This window comes from Rhinichthys klamathensis, unplaced genomic scaffold, assembly GCF_029890125.1.
Source record: "Rhinichthys klamathensis goyatoka isolate OS25496 unplaced genomic scaffold, OSU_Roscu_1.1 h1tg000139l_1, whole genome shotgun sequence".
Lineage (NCBI taxonomy): Eukaryota > Metazoa > Chordata > Actinopteri > Cypriniformes > Leuciscidae > Rhinichthys > Rhinichthys klamathensis.
The window spans coordinates 801,868-820,806 of NW_026606674.1; the positions used below are offsets into that span (position 1 = coordinate 801,868).

At 39.4% G+C, this 18,939-nt stretch overlaps 3 protein-coding genes across 3 annotated transcripts in view; 2 read left to right on the plus strand and 1 right to left on the minus strand.

Moving 5' to 3' along the window:
* Window positions 1-196: 196 nt before the first annotated feature.
* On the minus strand, window positions 197-7,467 carry mkrn1 (makorin, ring finger protein, 1). Its single transcript, XM_056257499.1, is given in 9 exon segments — window positions 197-1,281; window positions 1,284-1,440; window positions 1,578-1,722; window positions 2,300-2,410; window positions 2,592-2,806; window positions 2,887-3,107; window positions 4,584-4,795; window positions 7,323-7,342; window positions 7,344-7,467. Coding segments are annotated over 9 exon segments (1,236 nt in total). The 5' UTR covers window positions 7,446-7,467; the 3' UTR covers window positions 197-1,228.
* A 2,479-nt stretch (window positions 7,468-9,946) lies between these two features.
* On the plus strand, window positions 9,947-13,252 carry LOC130089909 (toll-like receptor 2). The gene is made up of 2 exons (XM_056257502.1): window positions 9,947-10,232; window positions 10,526-13,252. The coding sequence occupies exon 2, from the start codon at window positions 10,527-10,529 to the stop codon at window positions 12,972-12,974; it is 2,448 nt and encodes an 815-aa protein (XP_056113477.1). The 5' UTR covers window positions 9,947-10,232; window position 10,526; the 3' UTR covers window positions 12,975-13,252.
* Window positions 13,253-14,063: 811 nt separating this feature from the next.
* Window positions 14,064-18,939, plus strand: part of cnot4b (CCR4-NOT transcription complex, subunit 4b) — a 28,424-nt gene continuing 23,548 nt past the window's right edge. Inside the window, exon 1 of the mRNA XM_056257504.1 lies at window positions 14,064-14,273. The gene's annotated coding sequence lies outside the window, so the exon portion shown is untranslated. The remainder of the gene's footprint in view (window positions 14,274-18,939) is intronic.

Below are 18,939 nucleotides of genomic sequence, written 5' to 3' on the forward strand. Positions count from 1 at the left end.
CGGTATATTCTTAATTCTAAAAATATACTTTAGACCAGAACTTTTTTTTAACCCATATTCAACTTTCAATAAACCCAGAGCATAACTGCTAAATAACATACCGCGATAGCGGTCTAGTCTCATTTACCAAACACCACCTGAATTTAACTACAAACCGTCAGTGATACAATTAAAATAAAAATCCACCGAATAATAATACTTTGATAATAAACTTTAATTTCAAGTTACATTGGATGGTTCTGAACCATAGAAAACAAGCACATTTCTGTATAAACATATGCATATCAACCAAGTTCGACAAGAACCGAATAACAATTGGGTGTTTGTGGTTTGGCTACTGCCAGCTGAGCTTAATATGCAATACTCACTGAAGCAAAACAGATTTACAATTAATAGACAGTTAAACTGATGAACATTCAGCTTCATATTTGAATGCATTTAAGTCGGCATTTGGGAGTCCAGATTCACAAAATTTCGGCACACTCAGTTCATAGGGACCACCCATGGGATACCACAGCTAATCAGGTACAGTTTAATAACAGGTACAAAAAAAACTCAGTGGATAATTTAATAGAGTGAAACAAAAGGACATTACATAAGGATAAATGTTACGAGTTGTCCGCGTGAACGCTGACGAGTGCATTTGTGAAATCCAGGAAGCTCACCGCCACCACCACCTCCCACCCATTCAGAATCAGTGCATGAGAAGAGAGATATTTCAAAAATATCAGAAGCATTAACAGCCACCAGTTAGTGAAGTCATACACAGTTGCTGTATCCTCACAGTCAATGATAAACATGTCAAACCTACACTCGAGATAAACTCAGGCAAGGTTTGTGAGCTATATCTTTCCAATTTCATATATAACTTAGTGTCCTTTCTTGCAATTTTTTAAATTACTTTTGTTTTTGCTCTTTATACTTATTCTAGTACATTAACCAGACATGAACAGACTCACAGAATGGAGAAGGCTTTCTAGAAAATATTTTAGCACAAGAGCTATTTTTTTGTCTTTTGACGTGTGTTTGATATTCATTTATTGTATTTGAAATGAATTCATTGTTTTTAATGGCCTGCTGAAAGGCACTGCCACAACACAGGGGAAAAAAGACGCTACTGCCCATCAGTCACAACAAAACAGTCCTGTCTAGTTTCTAACAGTGATAGAAGTAGAGTAAATTGGGACGAGGGTTAGTAGGAGAGAGTTAGCGAGGATGGGAGGCGCTGCTATAGGTACAGCTCAATAGTATCGTCCAGCTCTTCGTGGAACAAGTCCCACCATCTTCGGAGTCGGTGACGTCATCGTCGGTTCCGGCAGCCAGAAGCATAAGGAGCATCTCGCTGAGCTCGAACGTCACCATCTCCTCGTCTTCGTTGTCGAAGGAGTCGCTGTTCTCCCGCTCGTCGAAAAGATCCCAGAGTGGCGTCCGTCTGGAGCTCTGCAATACAGATTTCAATAATGCCAATGATCAAATTTGTTGCACATCATTAAGTAAATTCAATATGCTTTCACGCAAGCCAAAGTGAAATTTGCAGTTTGGGATTAACATCGAGACAAAATAGCCCTAAGCTTTACCCGGTTTCTTCCATTGGAGCCGGTCTGTCTCCTCTGGGGTTGAGGCTCTTCCAGACGGCCATCAGGAAAAGCATGTTTGTAAAAGCAGTTGGCTCCAAACGGACAGGTCCCACGGCCTTCATCGAAATATCGGCAAGATTTACTCCTGGGTGCCAATATGGATAAAACTAATTAGCTAAACAATTAGATCACAAAACTGCTTCTTTTTTTTACAACAATGCTTCGGCTTTAAAATGACACATCAGCCAAAAATTCTGTCATTTACTCACTTTAATGTTACCCTCGCCTCAACTAAAGGACTACAAAATCTGTATGGACTTCAAAAATGGCACTACATTGCCATTTAACACCATTGAAGCCAAACGCTTCTTGGATTGATCATGACTAAATGTCAAATTTGACGAGTTTATTGCAGCTATATTTGAGAGCTACAGTGGAGAGGAAGATTTTTAGTAAATAATGACTTAAATTTTGGTATATTTACCACACAAAGCTATTGTATGACTTCAGAAGAACTGGAATATAGCACACTAGTCGTGGGAAAAAAACATTTATGGTGCATATTTTTTCTTTTTTCACAGTCCCGGCCACCTTTATTTTCATTATATGGACAAAAGTGGCAAAGATATTCTTCAAAAAGGGAGTATATGACAGAATTTACATTTGATGGGGTGAACTATTATTTAAAGCAGTAAACTTGTATCAGAAATGTAAAATTGTACCCCATGCCATCCTTGTACTTCTGAATGAGTTGCTGCTTCTCATCCTTGTCCTCCACCCAGTATTCGCTTGGTATGACAAAGTTCGATGTGATTCGACACTCTGGGCAGGACCTGACGGAGAACATATTCATTCAACATAAATTTGATTCTCCCTTTTACACTAGTCCTTAAAAGAAGAGGTGGACAATTACAATTAGCGATAATAACCGTAAAATTACAAACGATTTAAGATCACCTCCCTAGAATCCTATTCAACTTAATACACATTTAATTATCTTAAGGACAGTCTTACTTTATGATTTTGCTCTCGAACTGCTTGGCGCTCCGCCATTTCCTGATGCACTTGAGGCAGTAGCAGTGGCTGCAGTTGGAGAGGATGCCAAAACGCCGTTCGCTGGGGTTGGTTTTCTCGAACACCACCTCCATGCACACGCCACACATCATGTCCTTACTACGCTGGATGGCAAATGAGATTTCCATGTCCTTCTCATGAGCCTCGATGCAGGCCTGCCGTTAAGAGGAGATTTTACTCTAAAATCTCAGAAAACAAAAAGAGGATGAAAACAGGATGTCAATCCACGACTCACCTTGATGTGTTGCGAGCGCTGGGAAGTGTCTGAAGGGTGTAGCACCTGTAGGCCACACATGTCGCACACGTCACCATGGAGGTAGGCGCAGTTTAGGCCGTAGCGACATTCGCCAACGGCGGCGTACGGGCAAAGCTGTTTCTTCATTTCTTTGTTAGCTTGATTTTTCTCATATTCCTCTTCGATGAGAGGACCAGGCCCCTCACACAGCACTGGTTCAGCTGCAGGAGGAACGATTTTAAGGTTTAGCAACCAAGTTCCTGAGATAGGAATAGGAAAACAACAACGTATAGCGGTGTGGGCTGAAGAAACCTTTAGTCAACCTAAAGACCAGTTTCGTATTGTGGTCTACCACAGTAAAGCTGAAAGAAAAGCACCTGCTTGCCTGAATGTAAGAGTTTTGGCTGCCACCCAAAGAATAGAAAAGAAACAGCACTGTTCCTTCAGCTCTTTGCTGATGAAGTCACCCTTTATGATGAATGTAAGTGGGTTTGGGCCAGCAAGAACAAGAGAGCGCACTGGTGGAGCACAGCCTGAGATCGGCTGTGTACGTTGCCGGTCCAAGTATTCATGCTGCATCATAAAACAGCTAGTTCTGGTTGTATGAGCTGCATCATAAAATGGCGATAAATGCACACCTGTGGCCGCTGGCCTACAGTTAAGCTAAAGGGCTACATTACTGCATGGCAGTGTTATTTTAGTATCATTTATATACTATTGTAGTATTTATTTATACTTTGAATTGGCTTTTATTTGTATATTTTGTCATTTTTAGTAGTTTTGTATTTTAAATAGTTCTATTCAGCTTTAATTTATTTTTATTTCAGTTTTAGTCATTTTATTTCAGTTAATAGCCAAGGCAAGATTTAAACTTTTTTCCCCCCCAATGTTTGTCATCTAATATTTATGGTTTTAGCTTCTTCTTCTTTTTCAATTGAAGAAAACGATTTTTAGTTTTAATTATGGATATTATGATGCAATCAGTGAAATTATTATTTTTAAATGCAACTATTTATTGAACAATGGCATTTTTTATATCATGTTGCAGATCCTTTACCACAGTTTTTAGGATTAGTGAATAAGGTCAAATTTGTTAGTTACAGTTAATGCATTATGTATCATGAACTAACAATAAACAATACTTTTACAGTATTTGTTAAATTTTTGGTTCATGTTAATTTCTACACACTAATACATTTAACCTCCAAACAGTATAAGATAACATTAGTTCCTACTTCCTTAACAAATAGGACTTATATCAACAGATTATGGTAATCTAGATTAATAAATACTGTACAATTGCTGTTCATTATTTCATGAAATGTGGATCTGAACCTGCCAAGTTTTACCAATCAATTATTGCATTATTTACAAAAACGTGTTGAAAAGTATCTACTTCAAGCCTAATCTGATTGTCAAAGAATCAGAGTAAGAGAATCCAGATACGCTACGTCTAATTTATTTTCCAGGAAGCAAGATTCGGATCCTGCAATGAAGAAGCTTGCCACAAAACAGTACCACAACAGTGATAGCATTATTATTACAAACCAATAATAAAAGCATTATTGTAAAACTGCTTTTATATTGTACACCGAACAATTTGGTTATCTTTGCTTATCTTTGCTTATCTGCTGGCACCGTGTTTTCACAGATTGTCTTGGCAGTGACGACTGAACATCTTTCCCTGCTACACTCACCCCTCCCACAGTAGGGCTGCCCTGGCACGAACTCGGCAGCATTGACCCAGTCCACTGCCCCCGAGCCTTGGGGCTTCTCCTGGGCGTCGCTCGTGCCACCTGGCCCATCAGAAACGGGATCAGGTGTGCCAGCAAGGGGAGCAGCGGTCAGCGGCACCGGCGGCTTAGAACTAGGGACTTCGTCTTGCTTGGCAGGTTTGGTATGTTCATACCTGGGGCACAATGCAAATTTAATGAAAATACAATAATGCGTAGACTGGTACTTTAGGTAAGCCATGCAGTGCAATGAAAATGCACCCCTGGACCCAAGTAGTGCATCTAAAGTGAGAGCTTCTAGAAGATTTTTTTTTTTTTTTTGCAAAACTTGCTTTCTGTGACTTGTAATAGTTATGAAGTGTTATTGCAGTTTTACTAGTATTAATACCCAAGTGAGTGTTGGGGTATTAAACCTTAAATTAAAAATGTACTCAGATAAAGTATTTCAGACAGGCTTTAGCACATTATCATTAAGCAGATTTTTCCCTCTGTCTTAGGTGTTGGTGTGTTTCCCACGGGTGTTTTTTTCTTTTCTTTTTTTCTGAAGATGATATGGTCACAAACTTGACGTTTGTGTGGTTACCATGGTGAGTACATGTCTTGTTCACACTTATAATGCAGCAGATAGCCACTTACAGAAATGATTCATTAAAAATATTTAACATTTGTGAGTGGGTTTGACGGTGTCTACAGGCATGCTATTGCTAATAAAAACACCATGGCTACAAATTTCAAAACTAAAAACAAAATGTAAGGGGGAAAAAATCTAGGTAAACTAGTCAGCCTTATTAATTGTTACCCATCCTTATTAGTGTACAAGTACAGGTTTTCATGTAGTGTTGTGTTGGGTTGTTTGCATCTCAAGTCATGTTTCAGACAATATAATTGTTTGTAAGGAAGAGCTTAGTTTTCACATGCAATGATTGTTAAAGACAATCACCAATCCAGACAGATAGGTATAATTAAAAATATATTCATCTTAAATAACTGTGCAACAAAAATGACTATACCATTTATAAAATAAAAAAAATAGAGAAAACCACATTATTTAAATTACTGTTAAAAACAGTTTAATGTGATGGAATCAAAGCATATTATTATTTACAATAGCCAACAAGCCTGATCACATTGTCATATCATATATAGTTTAGCATCTGACCTTTATTTGTCTCATTATTCCCCGACAAAACACGCTTCAATGCTTTCCTTAAGCATCCAAAGACCCCTCCATCCTCAAACCTCTTGGGTCGTTCAGCCCTATTCTAGGCCTGGTTTGTGCGCGTGTGTCGGCCTATATATGTGGGGGTGGGGGTCGCATAAATAAACGACACAGCGGTGGAAGCACAAGTGGCTACTGCAGAATGGCAGCATGAACCGAGTGAACCTGACGGCGGTAGCAACAGCAGAGAGAGAAGAGGAGAGAAGAGAGAGAGAGAGAGTGGAGAGAGAGAGAGAGAGAGAAGAGAGAGAGAGAGAGAGAGAGAGAGAGAGAGATGAGAGAGAGAGAGAGAGAGAGAGAGAGAGAGAGAGAGAGAGAGAGAGAGAGAGAGAGAGAGAGAGAGATGTTAACACACTAGGGTTATGTAATTGCCATGCAGTGTGCATTGCGCTGCTCTATTTGGGCCCCAGATTGGTGGAGGTGGTGGGGGGGAGGGCACATGGAAGGAGAAAGCAAGAGACAGAGATAGACACAAAGCAGCATAGAGAATCCATCCATAATGAAGCATACATTGAGGCCCTTTCTACGCACACTTAATGAAAGCTGGACACCCTCCCTCCCTCGGAATAAACACAGGAACAATAATGCGGTAAACCCCATATGGGGACAAAAGCATCACTGCGCCTCCCCAAGATAATCTCAACGCTGACAATACAACTCTGTCAGACATCAATCTAGACTCCAGACATCAGATATTTAAGCTCAAGACCCTGAAACCACAGGAAACAGTCCTCTCAAGAGAGCTCTCGTCAGATGTAATGCTGTCATAGGACAGCCTCGGCAAACAAAGACATTCCATAGTGCCGAGCTGGGGGCAGCAGTTACTATGGGGATACACTTGACTGCAGACAGATATGAGACAAACATTGTCTGCACTGTCTGGCTCGCAGGCAAATTTTTACACTGCTTCGGGCGACTTTGGACTGCATTGGCCAAAGGTGGTCTGTTTATATGCACTTGTTGCCACTTGATGCAACACAAATGCTTTAAATGCAAACACAACTTGACCTTTAAGAGCTACTTTTACACATCTCCTAAAGAGACAGTTAGGCAAAAATTAAATTCTCTCATGGCAAGGACAAAAAAATGCTCTTCTCTTGTGTTCCGCAGCAAAACGAAACTCGTAGAGGTATAGGAATGAATAAATATTCATATTAATTAATATATTAATATTAAAGAATATTAATTTGGGGGGGAAATACCCTTTAAGGAAGTGACAAACTCAACAACTTGTTTACAGAAAATTCTGCATCTCGGTTGTCACGGACATGTAATGAAGCAACACACAACACTTCTCAGAAGCCTTCCTTACCTCTAATACATTAAACACACTCATGTGTTACAGACCCTGAACACAGAAATACAGATTACATTACCTTTGAAGTTATGTAACATCTGCCCAGATCTTGTCGTGAAAGTGAGCGGTTGTTTGTTCAGCTCATTTTGAGGATCTACTAAAATGCTTGCATCATTATGTCTCTTACCTGCAACGGTCCCCATAAAGCACAGGATCCCTTTTGAAAGAACTTGCAGATCATGGTAGGCTTGCAGCTACTGAGGTCGTGTAAATATCGACAGTTGTCACCCTCTTTGCAAAGGCCGTGCATGAAAATACCTATAAATGAAGATGTTTTTTTGAGACTGGTCAAAAAGCTAGAGCCATATGACAACACTCATACAGACTCCACTTTAGGCTTTTACACAACTGAAGGCACGAACAAAGGCTGATATACAACATAAAATAATCAATATGTCATGGCAATAAGCCTAAATAATATGGACTAAGATGCAAGATGCACAGCCCACGTCATTTACTGAATAATAAACAGCATGACCCAAATAACCCTTCGTATTCGCATGTTATATTTGACAACAGTGCTAATGTAAACACTACATAGCCTATTACTCGTGTTTGAAATATATCTTGCATCTGATGCCATTAGATATGTGGGTTAAAAAAGGTTATTTTGTACAGTCATGACTAGACTAGAATAAAAGCCTGACAAGTGAATTAATATACATAAATCATCAAGGCTGACACTGACAACATTGGCTGCTGCCCAGATCGGTTAAACTCAATGATTTTAATGGCTTCCTTAAACTCTTTACTGTCAAAACTGACTGCCATACGTGGTTGATGCAGTGCCGTGTTGTTTTTCACAAACACGGATGTTGCATAAGAAACACACACAGAGGAAGAAAGGACCGCAAATAGCAGCCGCTGTCGGACTGATCGCTGATCGGTGTGCTACAACAACAAACACACTCATCCAGTTCAGCACAAAGACAGCGGCGCTATCCGATGCCTCAACATCGACACACACACAGGCGTTTGCGTTTTATATTTGTGACTGTTAAATGTTGCAATAACCGCGTTCCTCGGCGGATCTTCACTAACCTGCAGGGTACGTGCTTCGTCCAGCCTCCGATAACTGCTGGAGCCGCTGTTGACGCTGCCGCTGCCTCCGCCATTGCTGTTTATGTTGAAGCCCCAGCACCCGGATCTTCCGGAGAGCGGCCGCTCTCTGCGCTCGGACATTTTCGGAAAACCGAAGGCGCATGATGTCATCGAGTGTTGTCAGCTGGTAAACCCTGCATTATGGGGACAAAATGTCCCTACAAAGATGGCGATATCCGAAATCCTTCCAGAATGTCTTGTCCTTGTAAGGACATTTTTTGGTCCCCACGAGGAAAACCTGCTTGTGTGTGTCAACTTATGCCTGTTGTCTTGTGACCGTTAAATGTTGCAATAATGAGTACTTGCTGTATTTTTCAGAATAGGTCTATGTGGTAACTATTGTCGTTTTCATTTTTCTAATTCAAGAGACCGTTAGTTCGTTTTGAATGTAAACAAATTGGTGGTAGGCTACTTTTGGGGTGAATTTTTGGAATAAAAAATGTATGTAAGTTAGGACGATCATCATTCGATCTGCGTTCTTAAAAATGAGAAAAGTGTTTTCTCCAAGCTAATAAGTCATATATCACTATGAAGTGATATCATCTATTGCTTAGGTAACCACTGATTGATTTTTCAATGGCTTTGAATAGCAGGCAGAATTAGACATTACTTTCCCATTATGTCAATCAACCAGTCACCACTCCCGCTTAAAACTTTATAGAATAGTTTAAAGGCCACAACCAAGTGCCTAGTTACCAAATAGTAGGCTACACACCTCAAACAAAGCTAAGAGAAAGAAAGGAGAAATGGCAGACAAATTATTCAACTTCTTGTTATTTACTCATAAATTTACTATTTAAAAAAAGTGCATAATCATGACATGTCAGATGTAAACATGTTTCTTGCAAGACAGTGGTGAGGAAAGTCCCTCCACCAAGTCATTCTGAATGTGACTTTTTGTCAACGTTTTGACATTTTCAAAGACATGATTATAGATTTTGACCAAACCCAAACTAAAATAATTCAGCTCATTAAGTTATTTCCGGACCAGTGTAACATTACGACTGACCCATTTGATGCTTTTAAAGATTTGCGTGTCCTCAGTAACTTAAGCTTTGTAGATACCTGGATAAACAGCTCTGTGATGGTCAAACTGGTCAAAAATGTTTGGAAATCCTCTTTTGAGGAAATTGCGTTTTTAAACATCACATAGGCTACAATGAGGACACTCCTGATGGCTTCCAGCTACTAATGCAGAATCACACCATGAATCTACGAGCGATCATACTCGATGGTGTGCGTCACCATCAGCACCGCTTCACTTTTAACATGAGCATGGAACTAATCAACCAACTAACCTACCTGCAATTCTCTGGTATTGATTAAATCGGACACCTGTTGATTAGTTTGTTTGGATATTTAAGCTCTGTGTTTCTTTCAGTTCATGGTCTGTTCTCGCGCAATTATACTGGTTGATATGTTCATGTTTTTTTAGTCTGAGTGTTCCAAGTGTTTTGTTCCTTTGAGCTTTTGTTTAATAAAATCAACTGCTGCATTTAGATCCATCTCTTTACTGTACTGTTTGTCTTTCACTCTATCGTGAAATGGCACAACTCAGAGATACCGTGCAGTTCGTGTCGTGCATTAGCTCTACCTTTTTTTTTTTACTTCCAGTGCTTAGCTTCTTGTGTAATGCAGTTAAACACTTAACAGTACTGCCATTAAATATGACATTTTCCTTCATTTTTGCAAACATGTGATTATTGCACTCTTTTACCCAAATACGGTTTTTCCTCATTTAGGGGAAGTTCAGTGTTGTGCATTTAGAGAAGTTCTGAGAAAAATGCCCTTCTGTATTTTCATGTGGTTAATACCATGTGCAAGAGTGTCTTCATAAAGCCATATAATAGTGCGGTCAGCAGAGATCAAGCTGCAAATGGACAGGAGGAAAATCATAAAATTCTTTATTGACTAATTTTCACGTTTCATATCAAAGGTAAATGACCATTTATTCATTTTCTTCTTGGCAAAGCAGATGTTTAGTCATTTAGTATTTTAGTGGTGTTATATGTAAAAATAAGTACATTTCAAAAACAAGGAAATTGTAAAGTATTTTATTATATTATATTACTGTGTGTTTGTGTGTAGCCTATGTGTGTGTGTATGTGTTTGTTTGTTTGTGTATGTTCATTCAGTTACACATCTAGCAAAATAAATCAAATTTCATTAATCCATGAATATTATTTAAAATGTAACTGTTTTAACTTTAAAATATTTTTATTTCCACAGGATGTCTTCAACAGTCTGCCCTGTTGTTATCTCATATCTCTTAGTTCTTCCGTTTAAAGCACATGGTGAACATTTCGGAAATTGTTCCACTGAACACACAAAAGATCTTTCTGATAATAATCTAACAAGGATACCATTACATTTATCAAACAACATAGAGTACTTAGATGTGTCGCACAACAACATCTCCAGCATTGTTTATGGTGACCTGTCTGGTTTAACCCATCTCTGCTTTCTGAAAATCACACACTGTGGACTTCAACACATCTCCCCTGATGCCTTCCACAGCAACTCTGAAATCAAAGTTCTGAACATCTCCTACAACCTTCTGACCATCATTCCAAATTTGCATTTGCCCCAGCTAAGGATCCTAGACCTTTCCAGAAATCCATATCCCAACTATGGGCTTCCACACTCATTTGGTAACTTAAATTATCTTTCCATCCTTGCGATTGGTAGTCCAGATGCTACTTCTGTTAAAGTGGAAGACTTTGTTCCTCTTCGAAACATCTCTTTGAAAAAAATCATATTTGGAGATGGAACGGAATTGCAAAACTATGAAAAGGGTGTTTTCTCGCAACTCAAATCAGTACAGGAAGTCATCCTCAAAGTGACTTTTTGTCAACGTTTTGACATTTTCAAAGACATGATTATAGATTTTGACCAAACCCAAACTAAAAAAATTCAGCTCATTAAGTTATTTCCAGACCAGTGTGACATAACGACTGACCCATTTGATGCTTTTAAAGATTTGCGTGTCCTCAGTAACTTAAGCATTGTAGATACCTGGATAAACAGCTCTGTGATGGTCAAACTGGTCAAAAATGTTTGGAAATCATCTTTTGAGGAAATTGCGTTTTTAAACATCACATACAATGAGGACACTCCTGATGGCTTCCAGCTACCAATGCAGAATCACACCATGAATCTACGAGCGATCATACTCGATGGTGTGCGTCACCATCAGTACCGCTTCACCACTTTTAACATGAGCATGGAACTAATCAACCAACTAACCTACTTGAAATTCTCTGGTACTGCAATGAATATTCTACCATGTAATCTAATTTCAGTCATAAAGTCACTACAAGTCTTGGACCTGTCAAACAACCTCTTGGATGAAAACGGCTTCTGGTGGAGTGGCTGTTCATCACACAAAGTGTTTCCAGCCTTGAGGAAACTCTCACTAAGCCATAACCGTTTCAAAGACCTCGCCGAGATTGCCAATAAAGTCAATGATATGAAGTTCTTAGAGTCTCTTGACTTGAGTTTCAACTCTATTTTCATAGACAAGATGTGTTTTTGGCCGTCCCACCTGACTGAACTGAGTCTCAGCCACAACGATCTAGGGAATGATGTGTTTCGCTTCTTATCACCACACTTCCAGAAGATAGACCTCTCGAAAACAGGCTTAAGTGTCATTCCTTTAAATAGTATATCATTGCTTCCCAGACTAACATACCTCTCTCTGAGCTTTAACAGCATACAGGTCATCCCGGAAGATATTTGGGCTCCTGGGTTAGTAAGCCTGCACATTGACCAGAACGCAATTACTATTATTAGCCAGAAAACAATGGAAGGTCTTCCCAAGCTGAAGACTTTAAAAGCCGGCCACAATCCATTTAGCTGTGGTTGCGATTCCTTTTGGTTCGTGACGGAGTTGAATAAGTCACTTCTCCTAGATTGGCCACAGGATTACGCTTGCAGCACCGCGTCATCGTTTTCCGGAAGTAGTTTGGGGACGTATGAGTACGGGTGGCTGTCCTGTCAACTGGGCTTGCAGGCTGCTGTGGTTCTGCCGGTGTTATTTGTGGTAGGAGCTGCTCTGGGCGTCACTTTTTATGCTTGTGATGGTGTTTGGTACACCAAAATGCTTTGGGTGTGGATACGAATGAAGAGGAGAGGCTCCAAGAGGTCTAATCGATTGCTCAATGCCACCTTCCGCTACCATGCCTTCATTTCCTACAGCCAACATGACTCAGTCTGGGTGGACTCTCAGCTGGTTCCTGAATTAGAAAGGTCAGACCTGTCTCTTTGCGTCCATGAGAGAGATTTTGAACCTGGGAAGTGGATTCTGGACAATATAATCCAGTGTGTGGAGGACAGCTACAAGAGCCTCTTCATCCTGTCCAAAAACTTTGTGCAAAGCGAATGGTGCAACTATGAACTGTTCTTCGCCCAGCACAGGGCCATCAGCGCGAATGACGACTCTCTGGTCTTCGTTCTTTTGGAGCCCATACCAACAGACTCTCTGCCCAAGAAGTATCTAAAGTTAAGAACGCTGCTAAGGCAGAAAACATACTTGGAGTGGCCCACAGATGAACGCAAGCAGCGAGTATTTTGGTGTAATCTTAGAGCTATTCTGCAGACCGTGGACCAGAGGAAGATTTTAAAGGACGTGGCCACAGACATTGCTGACATATGTCCTCTGCTGCCTGTTAAAGAATGAAGAACCTTAATTCCCTGTCTTTTAATGAACCTAGTAGGGCAGAACAAACTTCTCTATTATTCCATTTATCATTTTCATTTCTTTTTAAACTATTAATGTGTCCTCTGTCTAGACTCGGATAGCCACCCCAGATAATGTGTACTACATGAAATGTATTCTTCTAAAAGTCTTGGCCTGTGTCTCCACCTACTGTTGAACTTCAGAAATGGTACAGACTTGTATTTTTAAGAACAATGATTTGCAAGTACTAATCCTTTAAATGTGGACTGAACTAAATATTTCACCAGTAATTATACATGTATATATATATGTGGGTAATGTATATATTTACACAGTTATTGTTATTGTTTGTATTATTATTTGGGGGTTTTGCATAGTTTTATGTATAGTCAGTGTGCACATATAACTGACAATTTTGAAACAACAATTCATAAAACAGCAAAAGTGTACAATGCTTTTTATTTGCCAACAAATATTGCAATTAATAAATGTTGCAAATGTATAAAATTTAAAACATTTTTTTTAAATGTTTTAAATTTTAAAAAGATTTTCCTCTAACAAGCAGCAACGTTATCCAGTAAAACAATTATGAAACATTGTTCATGAAACAAGAAAGGTGTGAAAGGTAATGCATAAATATGAATCCATTTTATTTGCAAACAAATATTGCAATAAATAAACTGCAGAAATGTGTTAAATTAAAACACATATGTGACAACTTGCTCCAATAAAGCAGCAGAGTTAAACAGTAAAACAATATTGAAACATCAATTCATTACAAAAAGCAGTAAAAGCATAATAGGTCATGTAAAAATATATATTATTTCTATATTTTACTTTATTATTTGCCTGCAAACATTGCAATTAATATATTTTGCAAATGTATACAATTTAAAACAGATCACAGTTTGCTCCAATAAAAAATGTGACCTAACATTTCTGGAAAATAATACCGTTGATAACGGAGTTCACCCATCAAAATATAGTTCTCTAAAACATTGCCTCTATCTTTCTGTAGCACTACATTACCCACAAAAGCAAAGGTCCATCATCAACTGCGCATGCGCTGAAAAGTCACAACTTGACGCCCCTCCCTCCCTATTTCAATGTAAGATGGTGGTTAGGAGGCACTACCGCTCAACAGAGAGGCTGTAAGAAACAAGGCTTGGTGTTTTCGCATCAAATCACACAGGAGCAGTGACAAGCCACCCGGGAAATTATATTGCGACCTGTTGTGCTAGACCTGGGTCGTTCAGATAGATTTTATTTGCTGTGAATCAATCTGTACAGATAGACAGGGTGAGTATCCCACTAAGGCCTCTCTTGTCCACCGCCTCCACATTCAGCTGCTTTCCTCTCTCAATTCACCTCTAAATAACACATCTCATCCCTCTTCTCCCTCAAACGTCCATTTCTTGTGGAAATTCCTGTATTTTTGCGTGCTTTATCAGTCTTGACAGACTAACGTTAGTCGTCTAGTTAGCCGAGTAAGTTAGCCGCTAGCCGCACCGTTTGACCGGCTTTTAATAAAATACTCTAAAATTAATTCTCGACTCGTCAAACACTGACTTATTTTTTGTTATGCATTCTTTGAGACAGTATATAGTATACGTACACTGGTTTTGGTGTATATTTCGCCTCTTGAATAACTTAAATGGGTATTAGCTTAGCTGGTTTACTTCAATGCATTAACAAGGAAACAGAATCAATTTCTGTGTATGATTCTGTACTTTTACATAGAGGGAATGTCCTTGTTATTTGAGTAGGAAGTTGCTGTTCATTCTTGATGCAACATCAGTTTACAGATGTGATGCCAAATATTTCGATGACATTGATTGCTCTTTTACTGCAGGTCATTTCTATATTTTTTTGTCCACACCCTTCATTATTGTGTGTGACGCGTGTTTCAAAAGGCAGACCACTGACAGGAGGTGATTGCTACTGGTTTTTATTGACCAAATGCACCTGTCCTTTCCGCAAACAATCATATGAAGCCAGAGTCTCTCAAAAGAGCTTTTTTTTTTTGTTTGGTGACAGCATCACGTTCCTGGACTCTGTAGTTACTGTGTTGAGTGTGCATTATTAATCCTGTTTTGTCAGCAGTGGGCCTTTTGAGCTTACTATGTGCTTTTTGTCTTTCAGCTGTAAGCTTATTTATTTAAGAAATAGACACGCCAGAAATGAATATGCAGTCATGTTGTTCCAGCCCCATATTACAAATTGTTGTTCTTCTGTGCAAGACAAAATGAGATGCTAGGCAGAATGAGCAGCACTTTGGTTGGAAAGGAAAGATGCAATCAAAGTGATTGGTGGTTGAGACTGTCTGACTGGTATTAGAGCAGAAAGTCATGAAGGTTTGGATCAATGTAAGAATTAGTAAATTATGGCAGATTTGTCATTTTTGGGTGAACTTTTTCCTTAAACACTTTGCTTTTGAATTTGACAGTAGGTTTGCCAGCACATTTATTAAGTCATGTGTTACATTTACATTTGTTCATTCAGCAGATGCTTTTATCCAAATGAGGAATAGCAGCAATTCATCTTAAAGAGGCGAGCTCGAGCATTTAAAGTGACAGAAGACAAAACTGCAGCATGCGCTTTGAATAAACAGAACAATATCCGATAAATAAATGATCTGCTTGTGTGGATTCTAATAGTAATCATAGATGGACGGGGATGTCTAGGCCCAGTTCCAGTGCACTGTCCGGCAGGCATTGTTGATGCCAGACACAATGTTTGTGAGACACTTTTCTGGCAAGGATTACTGCTATATGATCACATTCTGAATGGACTTCTGCCTTGGTGTTCAGTTGCATAGAAATCAAGCTCTTCGTTTTTATAGTTGGTTGAAAAAGTTGCACCTTCACATTCAGTCCGAACGATGCTGCCGCAATCCTGGCAGTACAGGAAAAAGTCTTCTTTTAATATCAGCTTTAGTAGGATCTGAAACGATTAAAGTTGTTTTGTCCTAAGCTGTGGGCCATCTCAGATATGTTAGAAAAAAATGGATGAACCCTTTGTCTCAAATGTTTTATTTTATTGTGTTTTTTTTTTGTGCTTTTATTCTGTCTGCCCAGAATAGCTATTTGTGGTACAGACATATCTTTTATTCCTTGCCGATGCCTTGTCCATCTGCTCATGATGAGCAGCCCACAAATGGACACGACTCCCACTCTGATGATAATTTCAGCTACGCTCTTCTATGACATCAGAATGATGCCAGCTCTCTTCACTAAGCTTGACGGCGTACAACATCCTCGTAAAAAGCCTTTTAAAATGTTTTTGAGCCTTTTATTTTATTTATTACAAATTAAACATCATAATGTTGTAAATTGAGTCCGACAGTCTGTCTTAATGTAGGCCTATAGCAGTTAAGGAATAGTTAACTGCTGTGTAGTTGACTTAAATTTGTTTGTTGTTGTGTGTAAGGAATCAGATTCTTACCGGTAATTGAAATCAGTTTCTACTAGAATAGATGTAACTGCATGTTCACCACCTTTCAGTTTTCAGACCATCGATTTGACCGGCACATTAAATTAACTGTCTATTTCAGAATCACTTAACGTTACCAAAGACTTTCTAAGTCAGTCTTCAAAGCTTTATTTTGTGTTGAAAGCTGCAGTTTTGCACAGTAGTTATTTTAATCCTTTGCGTGGTTAGTAGTGCTCTGTTGTACAATGGATTTAAGATGTCTAGACGCCACAGTGTTCCTGAGATTTGCACTATTTACGTAGTTTCAAATGTTGGTCTTCTATGAAGGGTTCTGGCAAAAGTTTTCTGAATTATTTTGACCATCAAACATGCATGCTCATAGCTATTAGTACTAATAGTGAGCGATCAGAAACGTTTACTTCTCAGGGTCTCAGGCAACAAATAATGGAATTCATTTGTTTTTTTATGCTTTGAAGAAGTGTGCCGGAGAGTCTCAGTAAGGTGTGGAGAAAATCAGAAAGCCTGATGGGCTTGCAATTAGCAGTTTGAATGTTTTCTTTAAGGATTCAGTATGCTTTGAAGAAAGATCATTCCACATCGACCCCTACACAGAGGTTTGAGGGCCCTTCAGGTCGTCCTTTCAGCGTTCAGCTCTCACGGCACACTGGGTTAATGTATACGAAAACATCTACCATCGCCAACACTCAAACATTGTAGGCTTAGATCATTGTTTGTCCCTACGCTTTCCCAGTACCTTCCAAACATGTTTGTTTGTTAGTCTGTCTGCTTAGAACAGATTTGTGGGTAAATCTGGCCCCTTTGGTGGTCAACAATTATAATAAGTCTTGATTCTGTTTAACTTAATCCAGTTTGGTATGCGTTCACACTCAGTTTACAATCAGAATTGACACTCTGTTACTGTTTTTTTTAAAACTGTTCAAAGGTCAATTGTGACTTTTTATTGGAGTTTCCTTCCATATTATGCATCTTTCTTTCACAACATGTGCATGTGATGTTGGATGCCAGAAGGAATCAAGCCCCGTGCAGCTTGAGTGTCTTTTGGGGCTTGTAATCATTGTGATTTTTGACGAGAGTGATGGTTAGATATTTGTTATGCATCATTCCCAGCAGGGGCCAGCGGAAAGCTTTCATTACTTGCAGCTGATATCCGCCTCTACTGGGAAGGAATCCCATCCTCACTGACAGTGGGAATTCCTTCTTCCATACAGTTCTGAGCATAGCAAAAAAAAACTCTTATACAGTTTCTAATTCCATATCGGCACGTTAAGGAGATGGTACGCTTCATTTTCACCACCCCCTTCCCACAACACTAGCTGGGGTGAGAGTGAGACTGTGTGGATCTCAGGAAGTGATTACCCTACATGTAGCTCACACCGCCCTCTGTGTTCAATCAGCATTTCCCTTTTAAAGGGAGATTCAAGGGGCTGACTCCTCCTGCTGTACTCTGCCTTCCCAGGATGGGGTATATTTAGATTGCCCCCCCCATCAACTCATGCCCAACCACTGACTCCTCTTCACACTCCTGGTTCTTCCGCTACTGACGGAGTGACCATAAAGACTCCATGAAATCAAAATATGGGTTTTGTTGGCTTTTAGTCTGTGTCTGGTCGTTATGAGGCTATATATACATGTACTACTATTCAAAAGTTTGGGGTTAAGATGTTTTTTTGTTTTGTTTTTGAAAGGAGTCTTGTCAGTTGGGCAACGTGGTGGTGGCACCATTGGGACCTCTAACAAAATTGAGTCAGTCAGGGTTCCAGACTGCGACCAAATTGGTCGCATATGCGACCATTTTTTGAGAATGTGCGAGTTAAAATGTTATGTGGTCGCATTTGTGCGAGTGGACGCTTGAGCAACAGAACGCCGTTGTATCAGCTGCTGCAGTCCGTAGCTTATGTTCAAAATGAACGAGTAGGCTACATCATGAATCCATTTTTCAAACCTTGTTTTTGACTTATTCTGAATCACAACGGTACGCCTATAATAAGTGTTTATATTCGGACTATTTTATCCCGGGGTCGTCTCGGCTGCGGAGTAGCCCAGTGCCTGCGTGACTCGCCATAGACATTAACGGAGAGAAGTAGCTCCGTCTACAATGTTCTTCCGCAAGACACGTGCAGTTTATTTATTGACGAATGTAGACGTCACGCGCATTGCACACTGATGGTGAAACGCGCCAATTACGAATTCACGAATTAAGGCATATAAAAATGATAAAAATGGTCTCACGAAACACAGAGCCCCTTCCTCCTACGTCTTTTCAGCGGTTATATTTTCCTCTGTCGAGCGATTACTCTCATGATCGCTCGACAGAGGAAAAGGAAATTATTATAAAATGCAGGAGTGTGAGATTTCTGCTTTTTGTTACAACTATAAACTTTGAGAACGAAAAATCTGTATCAGTTTATTATAATACTCTAATCTTTTAAAATGTAATGCATACATTCGAATGTTTAATGATTTTTAAAAGATAGAAAGATGATAATAGACAGATAGATAGATAGATAGATAG

Bases quoted from the DNA above. Each gene is read 5' to 3' on its own strand.
- LOC130089909 (XM_056257502.1), top strand. From the start codon at position 10,527: ATGTCTTCAACAGTCTGCCCTGTTGTTATCTCATATCTCTTAGTTCTT.